At 41.2% G+C, this 21,483-nt stretch overlaps 2 protein-coding genes across 2 annotated transcripts in view; one reads left to right on the forward strand and one right to left on the reverse strand.

Moving 5' to 3' along the window:
- TAF1D (TATA-box binding protein associated factor, RNA polymerase I subunit D) overlaps nt 1-21,483 on the reverse strand; it is a 212,190-nt gene that overhangs the window by 39,613 nt on the left and 151,094 nt on the right. The window lies entirely within an intron of this gene.
- Nucleotides 2,998-21,483, forward strand: part of MED17 (mediator complex subunit 17) — a 19,859-nt gene continuing 1,373 nt past the window's right edge. The window contains exons 1-11 of the mRNA XM_081799027.1: nt 2,998-3,530; nt 5,693-5,859; nt 7,769-7,988; nt 10,615-10,751; nt 10,840-10,924; nt 11,285-11,437; nt 12,358-12,488; nt 13,122-13,306; nt 15,944-16,081; nt 18,334-18,451; nt 20,498-20,657. Coding sequence (XP_081655153.1) covers nt 3,281-3,530; nt 5,693-5,859; nt 7,769-7,988; nt 10,615-10,751; nt 10,840-10,924; nt 11,285-11,437; nt 12,358-12,488; nt 13,122-13,306; nt 15,944-16,081; nt 18,334-18,451; nt 20,498-20,657 — 1,744 coding nt within the window. The 5' untranslated portion in view covers nt 2,998-3,280. The remainder of the gene's footprint in view (nt 3,531-5,692; nt 5,860-7,768; nt 7,989-10,614; nt 10,752-10,839; nt 10,925-11,284; nt 11,438-12,357; nt 12,489-13,121; nt 13,307-15,943; nt 16,082-18,333; nt 18,452-20,497; nt 20,658-21,483) is intronic.

Here is a 21,483-nt window from a genome sequence, read left to right on the forward strand (position 1 = left end):
CATTATATGCTGGATATTGTGTGTTCTAGGTATCTTCCACTGATGAGGGTTTCTACCTTTCTTTTGTAAGGTAGATAAAGTGAGAGACTGATTTCCTCAGAGTAATCAGAGATTGAGCTGGGTTGGGTTAGGGTCGTATTTTAAATAAGACTCAGACCACCTCTACTTACAGCGTGTTATTCCATGTGTTCCTTGGAGTTTAAATTGAGATCCGAGCAGATCTCTGTCTCCTCAGCCTTGAAAGATGGTGGGGGGGTTCATTTCTTCCCTTAGGAAGACTTGAGCTCCATGAACCCTCAAAATCTGACATAATTTTCATAGAACACTTCCCTTTAAATGGGACTTAGTCTCATATATCTGAGTCTGCAGAAGACTTCACTCTGTTTTTTATACTTAGATCTTTAATTCAATTGGAATTTGTATTTATGGTGTGAGATGGGGGAATGTAACTGGATTATTTTCCATATGTGACAGATTGTTGGCCTTGTTCCTCCCTTTATCCACACCCCTTTCCCTGCAACTCTGCAGTGCCTCCAACTGAAAAGAGTGTCCTCTCTCCCATCCTTGACTTTTAGGCTTGGTCACGGGCCATGTGGATGTCAGACATGTAATGCAGGCAAAGCTTCCCTCTTGTACCTCTGCCATCGCCATAAGAACATACCCTGAACAGCTTGCTAGTCCAAGAACAATGAGAGACACATGGTACAGAGTTATGTGAATGACCTGTAGCCCTAGATCATGAAGTAGAACCCACCAGCTGAGCCCAGCCTAGATTCTGATTCTCAGGTGTGTGCCCTAACCCAGATGAGATAGCAGATGCCAGGGCCAAAATGCAGAAGGACGAGAACCTTAAAAAGATGAAATAAGAAATACGATTAAAACACTTAGCACAGTGATGGGCTCAGATAGCGCCAACGATAAATACTAATCAAATTTTAAAGGTTGTAAAACCTTTACAAACTTATACATAAAGAATACAGTGGTTCTCAAACATGATTGTGCAAAAGAATCCCTGTTGAGCTTGCCAAAAAATAGGTCTCTCTTGAAAATTCACATTCCCAAAACACATTGTTTTGGTAGAGGGTGACACCAGCACAATCCTATTTTCCTAAATACCTTAGGAAAGTAATTCAAAAACTTAAATACTATCTTGGTCAGTATAAAACTTGAAAAGACTCATGACTGATGTGGCGCCACAAATGATCAGAAAAGAAGTCTTGAGGGGCACCTGGGTGACTCAGTCAGTTAAGCATCTGATTCTTGATTTTGGCTCAGGTCATGAACTCAGGGTCATGAGAGCCCTATCTCGGGCTCCTTACTAAGCATGGAGTCTGCTTAAGATTCTCTCCCTCTCTCTCTCTTTCTCTGCCCCTCCCCCCCACACTCTGTCTCTCTCAAAGAAAGAAAGAAAGGAAGAAAGAAAAGAAAAGAAAAAAACTCGAGACATTTTCTCTGCAAAAAGGTGCTTTTTTTATAGCACGGGGACAGGACCTGTGGGCAGGAGCTGCACTTCTGTGTGAAGCTGGTGGTTCTAAACTTAGTGCTCAAGGGGAAGGGGACATGTGAGAGTATTAGATCATAAATGTCTTCTTCAAATTTCTACTTGTAAAACTACGTTTGCAAGATTTCTCTGGTGCTTAGCAATCAGCTCCATATTAACTATGGGTGAGATGTAAAGGCAGTCAATGAGACCCTTTAAGAATGTAGGTAGGGGCGCCTGGGTGGCTCAGTCGTTGGGTGTCTGCCTTCAGCTCAGGTCATGATCCCAGGGTTCTGGGATCGAGCCCCGCATCGGGCTCCCACTTGGCGGGAAGCCTGCTTCTCCCTCTCCCACTCCCCCTGCTTGTGTTCCCTCTCTTGCTGTGTCTCTTTCTGTCAAATAAATAAATAAAATCTTAAAAAAAAAAATGTAGGAGGGAGTGGGGGAATGGGTTAGCCTGGTGATGGGTATTAAAGAGGGCACGTATTGAATGGAGCTCTGGGTGTTATACGCAAACAATGAATCATGGAACACTACCTCAAAAACTAATGATGTAATGTATGGTGATTAACATAACATAATAAAATAAAATTTAAAAAAAAAGAATGGACTAAGAAAAAAAGAATGTAGGAGCCAGCACCTGTTTGATCCTTATCAAAGCTATGCAGGCTATAGGTCAGCCTTTTGGGCTGATGGTAAACATTTTTCTGCTTCTATCCCTCATCAATGATAAATGAGTGCCTGGGTGGCTCAGCCGGTTAAGGGTTTGCCTTTGGCTCAGGTCATGATTTCAAGGTCCTGTAATTCAGCCCCGCATCAGGCTCCCTACTCAGCAGGGAATCTGCTTCTCCATCTCCCTCTGCTGCTCCACCCAGCTCATGCTCTCTCTCTCTCTCCCCCTCTCAAATAAATAAATAAATCTTTAAAAAAATGATATATACATAATTCCTTAGAGTTTTGTAATATAAAATAATCTATCCTCTGTGGAATTAATACTAATGACATACTCTTGGGGACTCAGACTGAAGTTACACTATTGCTTCTTAATCTTTTAAAGTATTTACTTAGTTACTGAGGCATGAAATGAAAATTAAGCTCATATTACGTGCCAGTTTCTATTATGCTTCCTGGAGATAGTCGCTGTCCAAGAGGTTACAACTAACAGGAAAACATATGCTAATTATGCAGTAATGATAAGCACGATTTATGTTTTTCCTCAAATTACGTCCTTATAACTCTGCAGACATGTTTCTTTAGGTGTACACCCTCAAATCTCAGCATTGTCAGAGGGCCTCTCATTGCTAAGACCCAGGGACCCATTCACTTCCTTTTCCCTACTTCTCTTCGCGGTCTTGAGCTTTCCATACTCCACCACCACGAGCAAGTTAACACTTTAAAATGCAGACGGACACCACGGACCAGCCAATCCACGCCCTCGGCACCGGGATCCCTCCCCCTCTTCCTCCCTCTCGCTGCTGGCCACGCCTCCTACAGACCAGGAAGTTTTTCCCAACGCAGCGCTAGGAAAACCGGAAGCACTCCCCCGGAAGGCCGGAGCGCTGGCGCCTGCCAGTTGGGTTCCGGGAGACTCCGAGCCGGGGCAGGGAACTGCAGTGCATTCTGGGAAAGTCGCTTGGCCCTCGGCTTTGTGTCCCGCCCCACAGCAGGGTTTGGTTTTCCGAGGTGAGCGGAGCCACCGCGGTTCCCGGCTTGCGGGCTCTCCTCGGAGGCGCCTCTGCTTCCCACCTCGGGTTTGGGCTTGCGCGGGGGATCCTCCCGACGCCCCCCGACGGCGCCAGCATGTCTGGAGTGCGCGCTGTGCGGATCAGCATCGAGTCCGCCTGCGAGAAGCAGGTCCAGGAGGTGGGCCTGGATGGCACTGAGACGTACCTGCAGCCGCTGTCCATGTCGCAGAACCTGGCGCGCCTGGCCCAGCGGATCGACTTCAGCCAGGGTTCGGGCTCCGAGGAGGAGGAGGCGGCCGGGGCCGAGGGCGACGCGCAGGACTGGGCAGGCGCCGGGTCCAGCGCGGACCAGGACGATGAGGAAGGTAAGGCCCGTGTGCGCCGCTCGAGTCCGACGGCCAGTCTGGGGGCCCCCGTACCCGCCATGATATTGCCACTCCGGCTTTCCCGCGCTGGGCGAGATGCGGTGCGTGGGCGAACTTTGAAAACACCCATGCGGAAGAGTGATCGTGCTCACTGGGGTCTTTTCACAGCTGGACAATTTAGGGCGCTGCCTGCCTCTTAATGCTCCTTATCCTTCTGCACGGTTTCTTGAGTTGGAGCACTTGAGACACTGTCACTGATGAAGTCTGTAATGTGGCACATTTGGTTAAGAGGCCTGCGGTTCATATCGCTGCTGTGCCACTTACTGTCCGAGTTACTTTGCTTCCCTGTGCAATGGGGATGATGCTAATAACACCTGCTGAAAAGAGGGAGGTCTGTATTGACCGGACTATGAGGTAAGGTCTAAGAGGTGGGCGGGGGCCAAATCATGCCGAGCCAGTAAGCCAAGATAAGCATTTGGGTTTTATTAGAAGAACAACTGATAGCTTTTGGGAGGATTTTAAGTAGACAGGTGATTGATTGTATGTTAAAAAGATTACTCAGGATCCTATGTAGCAAGTGGGTTACAGGGAAAACAAAACTGAAAGGAGGGAGACTAGTTAGGAAAGAATAGAAAAAGTATGAGTGGGTTTTGGATTCTCAATATTGTCAGGGATAAAAAATACAATTCTTGATTTGGGTATGTGCAACAGACCCTGTATAAATTTAAAGATAGATTTTTGAGCCAGTGGTGTTAGGACAGTTGGGGGTCCATTTGGGAATAAAAAATAAATACTATCTCGTACTTCACACTTCGGATTACTTCCACAAGGATTGAAATGCCAATGAAGAGAATAAAATAAAGATTGGAAGGAAGTTATAAATATAGAACTCTGGGAGCAGAAGAGACCTTAAGCAAGATAGGAAACACAGAAATTATAAAGCCAGAGAGAGAGATTAATTACATAAAATTTTAAAATAATAATGGAAAAAGATGCCACGAATAAAGTAAGAAATAATGAGAGACTGGGAAAAGTATTGGCAGCATATAGGACACAGTGGTTGCAATCCCTGATGTTCAAAGATTCCCTGCAAACTGGGGGGAAAAAAGACGACTCACTGGAAAAATAGCCTGAAGGTATAAACAGCTCACTGAAAAAGACTTCAGATCTTACTAGTAGGAAGAGGCAAACTAAAACATCATTAAAACACTCTTCTCGTGCATAACGTTGGCAGCAACTTAAAAGACTTAATATTCGTGTTGGGAATGAGAATTGGTAAAACCTTTCTGGAAGACAGTTTAGCTGTTCAATATGTGTCAAAAGTATTAAATGTGCATTTCTTTTGACCCACTAAATGACAGCTAGGAATTTAACCTACAGAAAAAGTTATACACGTACACAGATGTGTGTTCAACATGTTTACCAGTACTAGCGTTAGTGAAACCAGTGTACCTGTCCATTAAGTAGGAATGGTTAAACCTACTGTACGTACATGCTCCAGAATGTCACACAGTGTTAAAGAATGAAATAGATCTATATGTGCTGGCATGGAAGTATCTCTAGGATATAATAATTGGAGAAAAAAGCAAGTAATAGAAGAACAGAAGTAAATGTATGTAAATGCATTGAAAAACATATATTAAGAGGAGAAAATTGGGAGTGGGGAATAAAGGAAAACCTTTACTTTTTTACTCTGTGACTCTATTTGAACTCTATACAGTGAGCATGTATTGGTGAAAATTAACGAAATGATTTAAGAGGTTGGAAGGCATGTTAACATTGTTTAATATCTGAATGCTGCTGTTATAGGTCATTTTTATTTTTGTACTTTATTTTGGAAATTCCAATTATTCAAGTTTTAAAAGCTGGAAGAAAAAGGTGTTTTGCATAAATTTAAAAAAATACTGAAATGCCTACCTATAATGTTGGAATGCTAGATTTAAGCTGTGGAAATTAGATACCATATTTGTTTTGCCATTGTAGGAATGCTAACTTAAATATTTACAGAGATTCAAGAAAGGGTGGATGGAATGGGATAAAACAGGAAATGATTTGAAATAAAAAGTCATTGTTTCTTCTTTTAGTACTTGTAACATCTAAACATTTGTCTTCTAGTCAGTATAACTAATACCTGTGAATTTCTTTTTTCTTTTTTTTTTTAGGGTTGGTAAAATTTCAGCCTTCCCTTTGGCCTTGGGACTCAGTGAGGAACAATTTGAGAAGTGCCCTGACAGAGATGTGTGTTCTCTATGATGTCCTCAGTATTGTTAGAGATAAAAAATTTATGACTCTTGATCCGGTCTCTCAGGATGCACTTCCTCCAAAACAGGTATGTGTGGGCTTCAGTTAAGTAATGGTACCATTTTATTAAGTCCCAGGATCACTTCTCAGGCTGTGTGCCTACTGTCTCCTTTTCCTTTCATGCAAAATTAAGTCCAAAGATTTAAAGACTAACTGGTTCAAAGCAAAGGCATAAAACAGCATCTCCTTTATTTATTATTTTATTAATGGCCCTGTGACCCTCAGAAGAGTTAAGTTTCATTAGTAATGTAATACTTTAAAGTATCCCAGATCTTTTTTTTGTTTTTTTTAAGATTTATTTATCTATTTTAGAGAGATTGAGAGCAGGAGCTCGGGGAGGAGCAAAGGGAGAGGGATAAGCAGACTCCATGCTGAGCATGGAGCCTGTCATGGGGCTTGATCTCATTACCCTGAGATCACGACCTGAGGCAAAACTAAGAGTCAGCTGCCCAACCGACTGAGCCACCCAGGTGCCCCTAAAGTTTCCCAGATCTTAACAAATTCTTACAGCCTGGATCATGATGGTAAATATGGCTTTGGAGTCAGACCGACCTGGGTTCAAATCCTGCCTCTGCCCTCACCAGCCCTGGGTCCTTCAACAAGTGATTTTCTTGAAGTCTCCGTTTTCCCCTTCAACCTCTTTTTAGGGCCCGGTTAGAAAAATTGGGCCAAATTATGGAATCTACTGAAAGCTAGGTAAAATTGTTGCAGTTTGATGAAGAGCATGTTCAGTTTTTGAACATTAGAAGATGAAAGAGAGACAACAGAAGGATGAATTGGTGAATGAAAAGCCTGAGACCAGGGAAGCCATTTAGGAGGTTCTTGAGGAAAACGAGCATCAGGTCCATGACCAAGTTAGTGGCAAGGAGAGGAAGTAACGGTTGTTTTTACCCTCTTGTAAGTGAAGTGAATTGAATATAATTACTCATGTGGTGATAGTTTCAGAATCTAGAAACACTGTGCTGGAAGACTTCTTAGAGACCATTCAGTCCAGTTCCCTTCGTTTTACGGAGAGAAAACTGAGGCCCAGAGAGTTGTGTGATGTGTTCAGATGCAGTAAAGCCAGTAGTTAGACCGCCAAGACGAGAACTCTAGCACCTTATTCCTAGCCCACAGCCTTTGCCACCTTCCTGTGCTCTGCCCACCCAGGAGTCTCCAGGAATTTCCTGAGCTCTCCAAAAACTTAGAATTAGGTCCCCTGATATGGTCAGAAGATTATTGGGACATTTTCTGAGACTTGGTGATTTTGACTCATGCAGTCAGAAGACTTTCTTGTATTAAATTTGTCTTTTTAGAAGTGTATCTGGTGACTAGAGTACACAGATTGGTGGGGATTATGGATATTTATCTATGTTTATGTAATATATAGATTATGATTTCTCATCAGTTTTCCAAAAATCAGCCTGTGGTGAAGTGCATTAATTTTAATGCTGTGTGCTTCAGTCTTTTTTCCAAAGGCACATTAGTAGCTTGCCATAATATAAGATAATTTTACAGCTGGACTCATTGGGGTCATTTATTTATTCCAGAAATCAAGTATTATGTGCCAGCCATTGTTCTAGGGTCTGTGGACATAGTAGGTTTAACCATCATGTGGATGACCTTCAAGCAGGAATTACAGACTTTCATCAGAAGTATAATAAGCGCCACAAAGGGTGTACACATGGGTGGGGGTGGGCATGCGCACAGTGTGAGAGGGGAACCTCATCTAAGCTGGGCAGAGTTGGGGTAGGTTCTGATTTGTAGTCCAGTGTGGTGTTTGTGGTTTAACATAAGTTTATTGGAGTTGACCAGAGAAATAGGTTAAGGTTACTTTTCAAAAAATAGTGTTACCTGCTTTTCCTTAATTTCTCAATTTTCTCTTGAGTAGGTATTTTATTATTAAGAGAATGTTGAAATCATTTAAAAATACAGAACTACACTACTGTTTTTGATAGAATCCACAGACACTGCAGTTGATATCAAAAAAGAAGTCGCTCGCTGGAGCAGCACAGATCCTGTTGAAGGGGGCAGAAAGACTGACCAAGTCAGTTACTGAAAACCAAGAAAATAAGCTGCAAAGAGACTTCAATTCTGAGCTTTTGAGATTACGGCAACACTGGAAACTCAGAAAAGTTGGGGATAAGATTCTTGGAGATCTGAGCTACAGAAGTGCAGGTAGAGATCACTGTTAAAAACTATGCTTTTAGGGCGCCTGGGTGGCTCAGTTGGTTAAGCGACTGCCTTCGGCTCGGGTCGTGATCCTGGGGTCCCGGGATCGAGTCCCGCATCGGGCTCCCTGCTCGGCAAGGAGCCTGCTTCTCCCTCTGACCCTCCCCCCTCTCATGTACTCTCTCTCATTCTCGCTCTCCCAAATAAATAAATAAATCTTAAAAAAAAAAAAAAAAATTTTTAAAAACTATGTTTTTAGACTGTCGTTTGTCAAAAAACTATACAGGATTGACTGTAATGTTACATAGTCTGTAATATATTGCTTCTCTTTAATTTCTGTACCCATAAACCTGATAAGCTAAAATTACTTTTATTGTTGCCTTATATAAATATATTTACATAATTGAATCTAAATTATTTACATAGGTACTTTTAGGTACATTTAGCAGAAAGTTTATTTATTTAATTTTATTTATTTGAGTTAGAGAGCGAGAGAGAGCATGAGCAGGGAGGAGGGTCAGAGAGAGAGAGGGAGAAGCAGACTCCCCACTGAGCAGGGAGCCAGGCGTAGGACTCGATCCCAGGACCCTGAGATCATGATGTGAGCTGAAGGCAGACACTTAACTGACTGAGCCACCCAGGCGCCCCATATTTACATACTTATTTTTATACTGATTTTTTTTTTCCAAATTTTTATTTAATTCTAGTTAGTTAATATACAGTGCAATATTGGCTTCAGGAGTAGGATTCAGTGATTCATCACTTACATATAACATCCAGTGCTCGCTCATCATAACAAGTGCCCTCAACTGTGGACAAGGGGAAATGGGGAGATGTTTAGTGGCTGTAGAGTTTCAGTTAAGCAAGATGAACAAGTTCTAGAGATCTGCTATACAGCACAGTGCTTAACAAATTTTGATAAGAGGGTAGATCTTAGGTTAAATGTTCTTACCACAAAACAAAAACAAAAATTAACTCAAAAAAGGACACAAGGAAACTTTGGAGGTGTTGGATATGTCTGTTACCTTGATTGTGCTGGTGGTAATATGAATGTTTGCATATTTCCATACTCATCAAATTGCACATGTTAAATATGCATGGCTCTTGGTACAACAATTATACCTCATTTAAAGATGCTTTTTAAAACAAACAAAAAAACAAGTGCCCTCAATACCCATCACTTACCTAGCCCATCCCTCACCCACCTCCCTCATCAGCCCTCTATCATTAAGAGTCTCTTATGGTTTATTTCTCTCTCTTTTTTCCCCATGTCCTACATGTTCATCTGTTTTGTTTCTTAAATTTCACATGAGTGAAATCCTGTGGTATTTGTCTTTCTCTGACCAGCTTATTTTGCTTAGCATAATGCACTCTAGTTCCATCCACGTCGTTACAAATGGCAAGATTTCATTCTTTTTGATAGCTGAATAATATTCTATTACACACACACACACACACACACACCTTTTTTTTTTTTTTAAGATTTTATTTATTTGCAAGAGAGAGAATGAGAGATAGCATGAGAGGGAGGAGGGTCAGAGGGAGAAGCAGACTCCCTGCTGAGCAGGGAGCCTGACGTGGGACTCGATCCCGGAACTCCGGGATCATGACCTGAGCCGAAGGCAGTCGCTTAACCAACTGAGCCACCCAGGCGCCCCACACACCCCTTCTTTATCCATTCATCAGTTGAAGGACATTTGGGCTTTTTCCATAGTTTGGCTGTTGTTCATAATGCTGCCATAAACATCGGGGTGAATGCACCCCTTCAGATCTGTATTTTTGTATCCTTTAGGTAAATACCTAGTAGTGCAATTACTGGATCATAGGGTAGTTTTATTTTTAACTGTTTTTTTTTTTTTTAAAGATTTTATTTATTTATTTGAGAGAGAGAGACAGAGAGCATGAGCAGAGACGGGGGGTGGGAAGAGGGAGAAGCAGCCTTCCCTCTGAGCAGGGAGCCTGATGCGTGGCTTGATTCCAGGACCCTGAGATCATGACCTGAGCTGAAGGCAGACACTTAAATCAGCTGAGCCACCCAGGTGCCCCTACGTTCTGTTTTTAATTGCAAGATCTTGAACATTTTCCTGTGTTACAAAACAGCAGGTACATATAACCACCTACTCCTCACATAATTCAGCAGCCCAGAACAACTTACTCAGATTTCTGAACTACACAAAAGGTTATCACATAAAAATCTAGGAACTGGTTGAAAAAAAGGTGGTATCCTTTTGTTCTTCTGGCTGGAGTCAGAACACTTCAGTTGCAGCCTTATTATAGAAACTTATCTCCAGAAGTGTTTCATCTCTCAGGCTTAAATCTGAGGAAGTACTTTCTAGAAGTACATCCATTTCATCAAATTTATCAGCCAAATTCCATTGGAATAAAACAGTTTGATGGCCCATGGAGTTCATAGTATAATGATACCATTAGACCAAGGAGTCTTTTTTTTTAAGGTAAATAACTTTTTTTCCTGCTTCCTTTCTTCCCTTTGCTTACTACCCTTACCCCATTCCCCCCAAAGCACATTTTGGATGGGGGTTTAATTTATGATTCAGTGAAATACTATATACTTAATGTATGTTAAATTAGTGTGTTAACTGTTCTTATTTTCCTATTTTTAATACCCCACTAGGATCTCTCTTTCCCCATCATGGTACATTTGAAGTAATAAAGAATACAGATATTGATCTGGATAAGAAGATACCTGAAGATTACTGTCCCCTTGATGTTCAAATTCCTAGCGATTTAGAGGGGTCTGCCTATATCAAGGTATTTGTCAAGTACTTTAAGTAATTTCATATTACTTAGCCCAGAAGTTAATTTGCTAACACCTTTTCATGTTTTTATTGTCCCATAGGTTTCAATTCAGAAACAGGCTCCAGACATAGGTGATCTGGGCACAGTCAACCTCTTCAAACGACCTTTGCCCAAATCCAAACCAGGTGTAGTTATGTTCTGCCCTCTGACTTCTGGTTCTGTCTGAGCTTACATTCCCAAATAAACTGATGATAAATGTAGAGACGAAAATAGGTACTTTGGAGTAAGAACAATTGGAAATTTATTATTTATAATCTGTTCATTAACCATTAGTGAATAGCTGTGCAGTCTTTTTTTTTTAAGATTGAACTTCTTCACCAGTTTTCTCTGTGTAAAAGAAAGGAAAATTTTTGTATTTTGGAAAGGATATGCTCTAATTATAATGTTTTTGAACTTCCGTTAAATGTATCCAGATCACCATTTAAGCTAATTCTTACATAATATAGTTAGATAATTGATATATACATATGTCCCCTGTCTTTCAGGTTCTCCACATTGGCAGACGAAATTAGAAGCAGCACAAAACGTTCTCTTGTGTAAAGAAATTTTTGCACAGCTCTCTCGGGAAGCTGTTCAAATTAAGTCACAGATCCCTCACATTGTGGTGAAAAACCAGATTATCTCTCAGCCCTTTCCAAGTAAGAGCAGCCAACCCTTTCGAGTTTATAAACAGGACTTTGTGGTTTGGGGAACAGAATAGAGGGGTTAACTACATATTTGGCTGTGTTGGAACAGTAAGAGCAAAGAGGTGGCCTGCTATCCATAACGGTAGCTCATAAAGCATGCAGGGCAAACCACATTGCTAATTCCATCCTGTGTCCTAAGTAGTGTAACTGCTGGATTTTAAACAGTATATATTAAACATTTGTACTAGCAGTGCTGTTACTTGGCAGCAGTAGCTTTGAGGTGTCTGTGCTAACACCATTTGTGGAAGATTTTTCAGGGACCCTATCTTACTGTCTAAATGAGATGTTAGTCAGCGGTTATTGAATACCCATAATACTCCTAAATTTGTGGAAATTGGGATTTTAATTATATTACTCGAGAGCAGTCAGACCTGCCTTGGAGATCAGTCTGTAGTTAGCTGTGCTCTTGTCTTTTATATAAATTCTGAGATGCATCTTCTTGGGTCTTGTCAAAGGAATGGGTTTTTAGAAGTGAAAAATTCCATCCTGGTTTTCATGGCAGCAAGGAAGAGTATCTGTCTTCTCATCAGTAAGACCAGATACCAGCTCTGTGTTTTTTTGTTTTTCTCAAAAATGCTGTTGTGTTTCGCTTTGCTTTCTTTAAAAGGCAAGAAGAAACTAATTAGTTAATATACAGCTTCTGTCCACCTGTCTTTAACCACATCTTAAGGTCAATTTGAATTGTTAAAGTAAGTAATAGTTTGTTATACTCATGAATAGTCATTTTGGTCTGAAAATGTTAATCATGAAGCCTGATCTTCAGGTTTAGAATGGATCTTTTGAGAATGGGCTCTGATTATACTTTAGGAAGACAATTGTGCTTGTCCATGTCTTAGGTGATTTGCATCTGTTCTACTTCTTTTTATAAATAGGCTTGCAGTTATTGATTTCTTTATGCCATTCCTCAAATGATAAGAAATCCCAAAAATCTGCTACTGAGAAGCAAAGTCCGGAGGACCATCTTTATGTCTTAGAGCATAATTTGCATCTACTAATTAGAGAGGTAATGAGTGAAATGTTTCTTCTTGCATTGTAGTAAGCATATCCAGTGCAGTGAATGTGTATAAGCTCCTCTCTGTGACATTCAGTGTCTGTGATATAAAAGATCTTTGCTCTGTGCTGGGGGAATACACAGATCATCAGGATTATCAGTCTCTGTTCCCAAGCATAGCTTATAGTGATAGAAATATACTGGAAGTTATATACAGGCACGTAAGAAAAGCATGCAGGGTGCAGAGGGAAGAGTGATTCTGATTGTGTGATGGGGAAGATGTCTTGCCAGAGCCTGTAAACAGGATAATCAAGTTATTTCAGGACATATTCTGCTTACAGGTTGTCTAGAACTGTGTTTCCAGAGTGCTGGTTCACAGTTTAGGCTAATTTCAAAAGAATCCCCTGAGAAACCTAATAGAAGTATGTATTCCAGCCTCCCCTGTTTTTAATATGTAAGTATTAGTTGTTTTTTAAAATAATTTTTTAATTTGTAACTTTATGGTGACAGATGTTAGTTAGACTTGGAATGAATCATTTTACCATATATACAAACATCAAATCATGATGTTGTGTGCCTTAAACCAATATAAGTCAATTATACTTCAATAAAAAAATTAATAAAAAATGGCTGTTTTTGTTACAGTTTCATAAACAGACCTTGAGTTCCATCATGATGCCTCATCCAGCAAGTGCACCTTTTGGTCACAAGAGAATGAGACTTTCAGGTCCTCAAGCTTTCGATAAGAATGAAATCAGTTCACTACAATCCAGTGAAGGGCTTCTGGAAAAAATAATTAAACAAGCAAAGCATATTTTCCTGAGGAGCAGGTAAGGGTGAACAAAGTAACTGGTTTTCTTGGAAAAGAAAACCCTTTATTAGTGACCTCGTACACATTAGTTTTGGTGTGTGCTAACCTTCTTTCCCAGGAAGAGGAGGATGGCTGCAGGGTGAGCGTTTACGGCTGGGGATGGTCCTGTCAGGTTTGGGGAAGACTTAGCTCCAGGGCCCATGTCACCTTCCAGATGGTTTCTAACACTGGCTACAGTTTTGAAAGACACCTCACTAGGAATGTGTCTAGAACTAGACACACCTCCTTCAGTGACCTATCTCCTCACCTTCTAGAACTCCTAGAACTCCTCACCTTCAGTGACCCATCCACCAGAAACTTGTTCCTTAACTGATTTTAATCTTTTCTTGAAGCTTTCCGTATTTTTTGGCTGATCCACTTTTTAAGACTTTAGAAGGCACTTTCCCATATGTTGACTTATCTAGCTCTTCTTCTCTGGCATAGGGTGGTGTGAGCCCGTTTTCACTGATGGGAAGTTTGAAGCCTAGAGAAGTGTAGCTCGCTTAAAGTTAGACAGCTGAAGAGTAGCACAATCAGGCAGTACGCCCAGGTCTCCGAAGCTCATGCTCAGCTCATGCTCAGCTCGCTTCTGTACACATTATTTACAAAAGAACTTAGCATGATTGGACCTCAGTGTATCTTTTTCAAGTGCTAGAGGTGCTCTTGTATTTTATTTTTGGTCCTTGGTGAAGAGGGCTGTTTGTACTTCTTTCAGAATTTTCGAGTGTGGGCTCACTCTGCTCTGGGTGATAGTTTATTTTTGATTTTCATTTTTTCCTGCTAACGCAAGTCATGGTCTTAATGGCACATTAGTTTGTAGTCTTTGAGTGGAAACTTACGTCTGCAGCTTTTAGTAAAATGAATTAGGAAGACATGTTAGTGAAGAGAGCATGATGCATTTGGGGTAAAAAATGTGTCTAAGCCAGGGCTCAGTCACCTGCTAACTAACTTCGGTTTCCATGTCTTTGGCCCTCCACCTATTTCTCTGTCAATTAGGGATACAGGAGTCTGGTCTTAGGATCAAATTAAATAATGTATGCAGAAGTTCCTTATAAACAATCAAATATGGTAGGTGACTGTTGTTACTTTCACTTGTGCATTTCAATTATAGAAACCTTTAACCAAAAGTCAGGGGCATGGAAGTAGCTATTTTTAGAACCATTATACATTTCAGAGTATTAGTTACAGTCTTGGAAGCAGCAAAGCTTGTAAAATGTTCCCGTTTTCCCCAGTTATGAAAATAATGTTCCAGTGTATCAGCCTCATCTGTATAAATAGCGTACATAGCAAGACCAACTATTAACATGCTCGTGTGTTTTGATGTATGTGCGCCAGGGTGTATCTTTAAAAAAAAAAAAAAAATCTGGATTCATAAAATTTTATGTCCTGCCTTCACTTAATATTGTAAATTTTTTTCATCTTTCATTAGATGTTTTTCAGAGATACTTTAATAGCTGTGTAATATCCCATTATGTGAATATTCCCTGATTTCTTTTATCAATTCTCAATTGCCAGATAGTTTTTATTTCCAGTTTGTTGACACCTAATACTAAGATGAGCGCTCTCCTATACATATCTGTCTGCTGTAGGAATTTCTGAAGCACTGTCAAGGAAACAAGTCACGGAAAAGGAAAAGTTAAGGGGTTGAAAGAAACCAGTACCAGAGCAGACGCAGTAAAAGCGCAAATCCCAAGCCCGTTTATGTAAATGCTCCTTGTCCTCAGTGGCTGTTTGCATTTCTTCTGGCCTTTTCCTTCTCTTCCCAATCAAGTGCTAGAATCAGAGAATTGGAAACCGAGGACCTCCAATAGTTTGGTTAACTTTCATGATTTATGCTTTTTCTGGGTAGTGGCTGTTGATTAGTGTGTATAAAAAGGAAGGATTCCTGGCTCTAGGGTTACACTCCCAGGTTTTTGGCTCTGGTAGGCTTCCGGTTTTGTGCCCCAGCTCACGGGTGGGTAGCCTTAGGCAAATTACTAAGCATTGCTAGACTGAAAAGTAGGGGTAATAATGGTATGTATTTGACAGGGTTGTTAATGAGATGAAACGATAGCACTCATGAAAGCACTTATTCCAGTCTTTGGTGCATAATGAGGACTTGAATCCTATCTCTCGTGTGTACATATCATATTTATCTTTCTTGGCGTGTAAAGTTTTCGTTGTGCAGAAAGTCTCTTTGGCTTCTCAGGAAAATGGTTGTCATTCCGTGACAGTAATGGGTCTCAGCTGTGGGCGTGTCCCGTGTTACTGGGGACCAAGGACTGCCATCTGTGAGTGATTTATATTCTTTTCAGTGCTGAGGTTTGTACCCGGAAAGTACCCTTCTTCCTTGTGTTCTGACAAGCTTTCCTGAGAAAACAAATGGGAGTTCAGAGGCAGTAAGCCTGTGCGTGAGCATGTGTCATAGTGGGGCGCCAGGCACCCACACACCGGGCGGCCTGAGGAGGCTCTTGTCACCTCATCTGACCCTTTTTAAGAAAAGTCTGCTTTTCAAATGTGGTCCTTCCGAAAAGTAGTCCTCTCATTTTCACATAGCCATAACGTTGATAAGTGAATTATAACCTTACTCTTTTATATGATGACTTTTTAAAAAATGTCGACTTCTTTTCTTTAAAAGAACTGCTGCGACCATTGACAGCTTAGCAAGTCGCATTGAGGACCCTCAGATACAGGCTCACTGGTCAAATATTAATGATGTTTATGAATCTAGTGTGAAGGTTTTAATCACATCACAAGGTTATGAACAGATATGCAAGTAAGTATCAAAAATAAGTTATTCATTTAAAATGTTAAGTTGCTTTTTATGTGTTGATGTTTGTTGAGTGACTACATAGAGATTTTTGGATTTTATTTGCTACAGTGGCATAACATTCTGGTAAATGACATCAACTGTAGAGTGTGAGGATGAGAGGTAAGAAGGTCTGAAATAGTCTCCGTTAGGTGAATGTGACATGTTTGAGTTGTGGTTAAAAAAAAAAAAATGAACCTCCTCATTGAGGGAGAGGCTACCATATCTCAGACTGATCTGCTTCAGTTGCTGCCTGGAGGCTGTGGTGGTGAGTCTGGGCCATTTATATTAGAGCCTATACTCTCCATATTGTGCCTGAAACAGCCTAAGTTTTGTAGCTCTCTCATGGCGTGGGGCTAAACTTAGTCGAATCCAGTTCATGATTATGCCCTTAAAATGGGGCTGAGAGCTCTGTCCATCAAGGGGGTGAAATGAATTTTGACCCCACTGTTCACAGAGAAGCATTCTTCCTGATTTACATCCACAAAGCACAAGCTAATATACAGAGAACAAATTGGTGGTTGCCAGAGGTGGTGGGGGAGGGGATAGGTAGGAGGGGCAAAATGGGTAAAGGTGTTCAAAAGGTACAAACTTCCAGTTATAACATACAAGTTCTGGGATGCAATGTACAGCATGGTGACTACAGTTAATAATACTGTGTTGTATATTTGAAAGTAGCTAAGAGAGTAGATCTTAAAAGTTCTTACCACAGGAAGAAAAATGGGTAGCATGTGAGGTGATGGGTATTAACTGAACATACTGTGATGATCATTTCACAATATATACACTTACCAAATCATTATGCTGTACACCTTAAACTAATCGATGATATATGTCAGTTATATCTCAATAAAACTGGAGGGAATAAACGAAGTTAATAAAATTAGCAAGTAGCCATGAAAGGCATTTTTGGCCTCCATTTAAGCCTCGTTGAAATTTGACAACTGGCAGGATATAGTTGAGTGCCCTTCCCCAGGTCAGTGTGAGTGAGCCCCTAGCAAACATTTATCAAGGTCCATGAGTGCCTGTTATTTTTCAAACTTTAGTTGCCTATTTCAGGCAGACCTAACTAGCCACAGTGGTCTCTCCAGTGAGCAAAACACACTGGGAGCAAAATCACCACTCTCAGGTGTAGGGGAGTATAATATCCTTAAATTGCTCTTTTTTAATATCAAGGCTTTAATTCACTTTTTTAAAAGCAAAAAATAGTCAATGAGCATGATTTAAAAGATTGAATATAGAAGATAAAAGAATATACAATGGAAATCAGTCTTGCAGCTTCCAGGGAAAGATGGTGAGGTGAAGGTGGATCATGGTTTTCTGCCCCATACCTAAAGAAACAAAATAATTGGGGTGACTTGGGGTGTGGTGGGAGAGTAGCTGTTGAGTAAGATAAAACAAGTTTGGCATGTATTTTAACTGTTACAGCTGGGTGATGGTGCCATTGACTTTCATGATAATATTCTTATATATATTACTATATATACAGAATCTATAGTACTATATACTTGTGTTTGTGTTTAAAAATGTCCATAATAAAATGTTAAGAGAAAGAGTGAGCACAAAGGAGTGGAAAAAAAAAATATATCAGCATTAAGTTATTTACATTTAGAACTAAGACCAAACAAATGTGAGGTTATGGTTACAGGACCCAGGGGTTGTAAACTTCAGTGAAGAAGAGTTAGTGATAAACGTAACCTTGATAGCATCAGGAGGGAAAGGAAGTGGTAGAATACCCCCCCCTTTCCTCATCCTTTATAGCTGGGGTCAACTTACGCTACTTAAAGTTGAAAGTAATTCTCTTAGAACTTCCCAGGAACAAGCATTTCCTTTCCTTTCCCTTTCCCTTTCCTTTCCAGTTGAGAGCGAGACTGAGAGAGCATGAGCTAGGGGAGGGGGGAGCAGAGGCAGAGGGAGAAGCAGACTCCCCGCAGAAGGACTGCCCGAGAAGAGGAGCAGTGGATTCCGGTGGTTGGCTGGAAAGCTGTGCTTCCTCGCGTGCAGCCTTCTGAGCAGACTGGTGCTCAGTATGGCCTGGGGGAGTCGGGTGGGAGTCTGATGGTTAGGTTGAACCCGAGAAAATCCCTCTTGCCTCTGGGTGTTAGCGCAGGTTATCCAAATTGGTATTTTCTGTTTCTTTGATGTTAAGGTTTAATGTTGGCGGCACTGTATAAGGTAATTTTGAACATTTCTGATTTTTAGTATGTGTGTCTATAAAGGTCCATCCAGCTGCAGTTGAATATCGGAGTTGAGCAGATCCGAGTTGTACACAGAGATGGAAGAGTGATTACACTGTCTCATCAGGAGCAGGAGCTCCAGGATTTCCTTCTGTCCCAGGTAAGGGTTGCAGATGTCAAGTCCTGAGCCTCTTCCTCTAGTAACTGCTTAAAGAACAAAGTGAGTAAGAAGTAGTTCCAGTATATTAAGTTATAAAAAGAAAGCCAGTTTTTTCTGCCATTTATTTAATTTCTAGTGCACATTTTACAACTTATGGGTTAACTGAAAATGTTGATAAACTGTCCTAGATTTATTTCCAGTTAGTTTGTGTTTAAGATGAAGGACCAGGGGCGCCTGGGTGGCTCAGTTGGTTAAGCGACTGCCTTCGGCTCAGGTCATGATCCATCGAGTCCCACATCAGGCTCCTTGCTCGGCAAGGAGTCTGCTTCTCCCTCTGACCCTCCTCCCCTCATGCTCTCTCTCTCTCTCATTCTCTCTCTCTCAAATAAATAAATAAAATCTTAAAAAAAAAAAATGAAGGAGCAGCTCTGGGATTACAAACTTTTTATTTCTCATGTTTGTCAAGGTTTACAACGTAACCCCTTTGGGACCACATAAAAGTAAAGAAATATTAACCCCAGAAAACCAGGGAAGGGGAGATCCGATAGAAAACCGTAATAGTGGAATATTCTACTTAAGCCCTAAGAAAGAGTTCTTCAGTATTATGGGACAGCATGGAAAGTGCTGGGTTCTAAACGTTCCAGTTCCACTTTGTGACACTGGACAAATTTCTGGACCTCTCTTTCCTGTTCTGTAAAATTAAGAACAGTATTTTTCCTGTGTTCTTCACGGAGTTATGATCCAATGAAAAATGGAGTTGTGGGAGAAAGAATAGGTTTAGAAATGCTAATATGCCTTTCACAAAATACATATTTATCTTTCACATAAAATTTTTTTATTTTTTTTTATTTTATTATTTTTTTTTTTTAAAGATTTTATTTATTTATTTGAGACAGAGAGAATGAGAGACAGAGAGCATGAGAGGGAGGAGGGTCAGAGGGAGAAGCAGACTCCCTGCCGAGCAGGGAGCCCGGGACTCGATCCCGGGACTCCAGGATCATGACCTGAGCCAAAGGCAGTCGCTTAACCAACTGAGCCACCCAGGCGCCCCTCACATAAAATTTTTTTAAAAAAATACTGATGCTTTCCATCCTAGAAGCAATAATCTTTTATACTGACTTGCTTCTTTGGTGCCAAGTAAATAAAATGCGTTTGTGAGGTATGGCAGCTCTTGGTTTACATCTAAAATGACTTTGGTTACCTTAAGCATACATAGAAATATATTGGAAGGCTGGTGGGAATCGATGGGAAGGCTTGCAGACCCTGACGCTCCTGCCTTCCTCACTAGTGGCAGAATGCACTCCCCAGTATATCAGTCCGGATCTTAACAGGAAGTAGGTGGCACGCTCAGTCATTTTACTAAGGATTTACAAAAATGTGGGTGTTGGAGAACACCAGGGAGAGCGTGGTAACCTAGTGCTAGTAATAACCAGGTAACCAGGCCTGGGGAGCTTAGTGGTCACCAGTCCTAGGCCAGAGAGAGAAGGGGAGGGCTTATGGGTACCCTGAAGGAGAGAGTCCTGTGGAACAGGCCACTTGGAGAAAACCACTTGCCTTCTGTCACAGGATACAACCTCACAGGGGAGGGTACTGGGCGAATAAATGCCCCGACCTTACTTTCCTCCTCACCATCCTTCTGGCTCCCATTACGTGGGTGGCTCCCGTTATCTGAACCCCACCCAGAGCCAGATGATGGAACCATATGGGTGATCTTCCCTGGGCCGAGTAGGATGGCGAGTGGATTTGGAAGATATCCACCCCTGCTACTTTGGATGTTGCTCCACATTTGGTGATCCAGGTGGGAGTCTCCACTTGGCCAAGTTTAGGTCCTGTTCCTGTGCTCCAGCCCAGTGGACAGGGAAGACGAGTCTCAGGCTATTTTAGCCTCTGCAGTGGAAGGTGGGGTCCTCCCGCCGGTAGTCACAGAGGAGGATTCCCGTGCGAGGCAGTGAGCACCCCAAGGAAAGTTTACAATCATGATGTCAGGTTTACTGCAAAGTAAATCTCCATGGTGATTATGTGTAAAGTTGCCTTTTTCATTTACAGATGTCACAGCATCAGGTGCATGCAGTTCAGCAGCTCGCCAAGGTCATGGGCTGGCAGGTGCTCAGCTTCAGTAATCATGTGGGTCTTGGGCCCATAGAGAGCATTGGCAATGCGTCCGCCATCACCGTGGCCTCCCCGAGCGGCGACTATGCTATATCAGGTACTGGCCACTGCCCCGAATGGGAAGAGATCTTCGGGAGTTTGGCCTTAATGTTTACCTGTACTAGCTAGACGTACTTCAGGGTAATTTCTCTCTGCAGTGAGTTCATATAGGAGTTACACTGAACACTTATCTGATCACGGCTCTTATTCAGAGCAACAGATTATTAATTCTCTTTCTAGTGATCATAAAAAATGTTTTGTTTGGTGACACATTTTCCTAAGAGCTCTGAAAACTTCTTTCATCATCGTTACCCTGCAGTTCAGAACCTTTGATGGATAAATGCTTTTGGAAAATGTACTGCTCAAACAGGCCAGAGTCACATCCGATGCCAAAGGTGTAAAGGGATGGAGCAGAGAGGAGAGGTGATTTTTAAGCACCCATTCTGACTAGGGCACTTTAATAAACACACGTATTATCTAGTTGAAAATGATAACCTAGTTGAAAATGAAAACTTAAGGCTTTAGTGTGGTCTTTTCTAATACCTGCTCTAAATATTTGAAAGCATAATTAGAAAATTTTTCCCACAGAATCATAGCTTGTGAATCTGCAGGCTTGGTCATTGCTAGGTCTTTACTGATAAGAGTTTTAAAATGCCCATTTCTTCTTTGCTGAGTGATGAAGCCTCATTAAAACCTGAAGTTCTTAATTCAGAATAATCTTGTCTTCATCTCTCCCAGTCCTGATTCCAAATGTTTTTCATTATATATTAGGTGTTGATGTATCAAATGTTATTTAGAAAAAAATAAATTGGTTTTCTGAAAATAGATAGGACATTTGACTTTCCTAAGCCAGAATTCATCTTGCCGCATTTTTATGGTACAAA

Source organism: Leptonychotes weddellii, chromosome 11 (assembly GCF_054177405.1).
Source record: "Leptonychotes weddellii isolate Sample4059 chromosome 11, ASM5417740v2, whole genome shotgun sequence".
Classification (NCBI taxonomy): Eukaryota; Metazoa; Chordata; class Mammalia; order Carnivora; family Phocidae; genus Leptonychotes; species Leptonychotes weddellii.